This window comes from Pteropus vampyrus, unplaced genomic scaffold (genome assembly GCF_000151845.1).
Source record: "Pteropus vampyrus isolate Shadow unplaced genomic scaffold, Pvam_2.0 Scaffold306, whole genome shotgun sequence".
Classification (NCBI taxonomy): Eukaryota; Metazoa; Chordata; class Mammalia; order Chiroptera; family Pteropodidae; genus Pteropus; species Pteropus vampyrus.
The window spans coordinates 560,020-562,422 of record NW_011889087.1 but is presented as its reverse complement, the minus strand read 5'-3'; the positions used below and the strand labels follow the sequence as shown (position 1 = coordinate 562,422).

The following is a 2,403-nucleotide window of genomic DNA, read 5'->3' as shown; positions in this document are numbered from 1 at the left end:
AGCCGGTGGGAGACAGAACATCAATAAGGAAACACGTAAATAAGCAAAAACCTAGGACTGCGATAAGTGCTTTGAAGAAAGTAAAACCTGAGTGGCGATCATGACATGCTAAGTTCCCCAGACAGACCAAGGCCTAAGGGACATGTCCGGTGTGAGAGCTGGATTGGGGGACTTGGGTTGGGGCACACGGGTGGGTTTCTCTGAGCCTCTGGTTCACTCACCCATGACGTTCTGATGAGGTTAAGCTGCTGTAACAAAGAGACCCACCGTAATCCAATGCTTTAAGGAAGATAACGTATCGCCATCTGCGGTGAGCATCCCATACCACATGCATATGTCCAGAGACCCGGGTTTTTCCACTTCCTTCTTCCTCTGCATTGTCACTGGCCTCTTGATGACTGACTTGTGAAACAGGGAAAGAGATGAACAAAGAGCCCGCAGTCTCCGTCCAGACCCCCAAGAGGCTCACATTATTTCTACTCAATTCCATTGGCGAGAAACGGCCATGTGGCCATTTCTAACTCCAAGGGAGGCTGGCAATGAAATTCCGGTCACTTACCGATAGAAAGGGTCACGGATTTGAAGGACAGCTCTCAGTCTTGGGCTGGGTGGATCTAGTAATACCTCTGTGCAGGGGTGCAATGAGGACAGATCAAGTACCTGGCACTTAGTAAGAGCACAACAAAAGTGCTTGATATCATGGAGGTCGAGGCTCCTAGGAGTCTTAGAAACTCTCTGGTCCAATGTCCTCATTTCTTTGAAGCTAAAGAAACAGGCTGAGAGAGGAGAGGCATCTGCCCAGGTTGCCCAGTGGGTAAGGGCAAAGTTGGTCCCAAATTCTGGCTGGGATCCTCAACCCCATCCTCCCACCTCTTATTTCAAATTACCTGGTTCAGCCCCACGAGGGGCTGGGCGGAGAGCAGAGACCCAGATGACCTCTCTCTCGGAGCCAGGGTTGGGGGACAGGATCCTGAGAAGTTCCCTGTGCTCTGCAGCAATGCCCTGGGCCCTCATGGCACAGCTTTATGACTAGGTAGGTGTGGCCCTGGTTTCTGGGATAGGAGGCCATGCTGCTCTGTGACAGAGGGCCACACCCGCCCCCTAGGAGGGGGAACTGGCTGGGAGCGGCAGCCACGTTGGGACGCAGCGGTAGGTGGCTGAGGAGGATGGCGTGCCTGGGTTTCCTCCTCCTCCTCCTCACCAGTGCCATGGCCTGGGGGGAGTACGGTGTGGTCCACGTGGTGTCACAGAATTGGAGCAAGGACTACTGCATGCTGTTCAGCTCCGACTACATCACCCTGCCCCGGGACCTGCGCCACGCCCCACTCCTGCCCCTGCATGATGGCACCATGGCACCCTGGTGCCCAGACAAGGACCCCACCCACCAGGCCCAGCCCAGTCCCCCTAGCCAGCTGCCCCTCCACCGGACCACTGCCATGGTCATGAGGGGCAACTGTAGCTTCTACGCTAAGGGCTGGCTGGCTCAGGGCCAAGGTGCCCACGGGCTGCTCATCGTGAGCCGGGTCAGCGGCCAACAGTGCTCAGACACCACCCTGGCGTCCCAGGACCCCCGCAAGCCCCTGCCAGACCTCACCATCCCTGTGGCCGTGCTCCGATACACCGACATGCTCGACATCCTTGGCCACACGCACGGGGGCGCCATGGTCCGTGTGGCCTTGTACGCGCCCCCAGAGCCCATCCTAGACTACAACATGGTGGTCATCTTCATCCTGGCTGTAGGCACCGTGGCCGCGGGCGGCTACTGGGCTGGCCTGACCGAGGCCGACCGGCTGCAGCGGCGCCGGGCGCGAGGAGGAGGGGGGCCCGGGGGTCATAATCAACAGGAAGCAATGACAGCCCAGAGGGGGCAGGAGGAAGACGAGGACGAGCCTGTGGACTTCACATCGGCCATGACGTGCGCGGTCGTCACCATGTCCTGCTCCATCATGCTGCTGCTCTACTTCTTCTATGACCACTTCGTCTACGTCATGATCGTCATCTTCGGCCTGGGTGCGGGCACCGGCCTTTACAGCTGCCTGGCCCCCCTGGTGCGCCACCTGCCCCCGCGGCCGTGCCAGCAGCCCCTGCCTGGCCGCCGGGCCTGTCGGCAGCTGGCCCTGCTGCTGCTGGCTGGCCTGTGCATGCTGGTGACTGTCCTCTGGGTTGCTTACCGCAACGAGGACCGCTGGGCGTGGCTCCTGCAGGACACCCTGGGTGTGGCCTACTGCCTTTTCGTCCTGCGGCGCGTGCGGCTGCCCACACTCAAGAACTGCACCTCCTTCTTGCTGGCCTTGCTGGCCTTCGATGTCTTCTTTGTCTTCGTCACACCGCTCCTCACCAGGACGGGCGAGAGTGTCATGGTGGAGGTAGCCTCGGGCCCAGTGGGTTCCCTGAGCCATGAGC

General features: G+C 59.5%; 1 protein-coding gene across 1 annotated transcript in view; it reads left to right on the top strand.

The window, feature by feature from the left end:
* The first annotated feature begins 1,166 nt into the window (after window positions 1-1,166).
* The window catches only part of LOC105303516 (signal peptide peptidase-like 2C), a 69,497-nt gene continuing 68,260 nt past the window's right edge, over window positions 1,167-2,403 (top strand). The window contains exon 1 of the mRNA XM_011377222.1: window positions 1,167-2,401. Within this exon, the coding sequence (XP_011375524.1) occupies window positions 1,167-2,401 (1,235 nt within the window). The remainder of the gene's footprint in view (window positions 2,402-2,403) is intronic.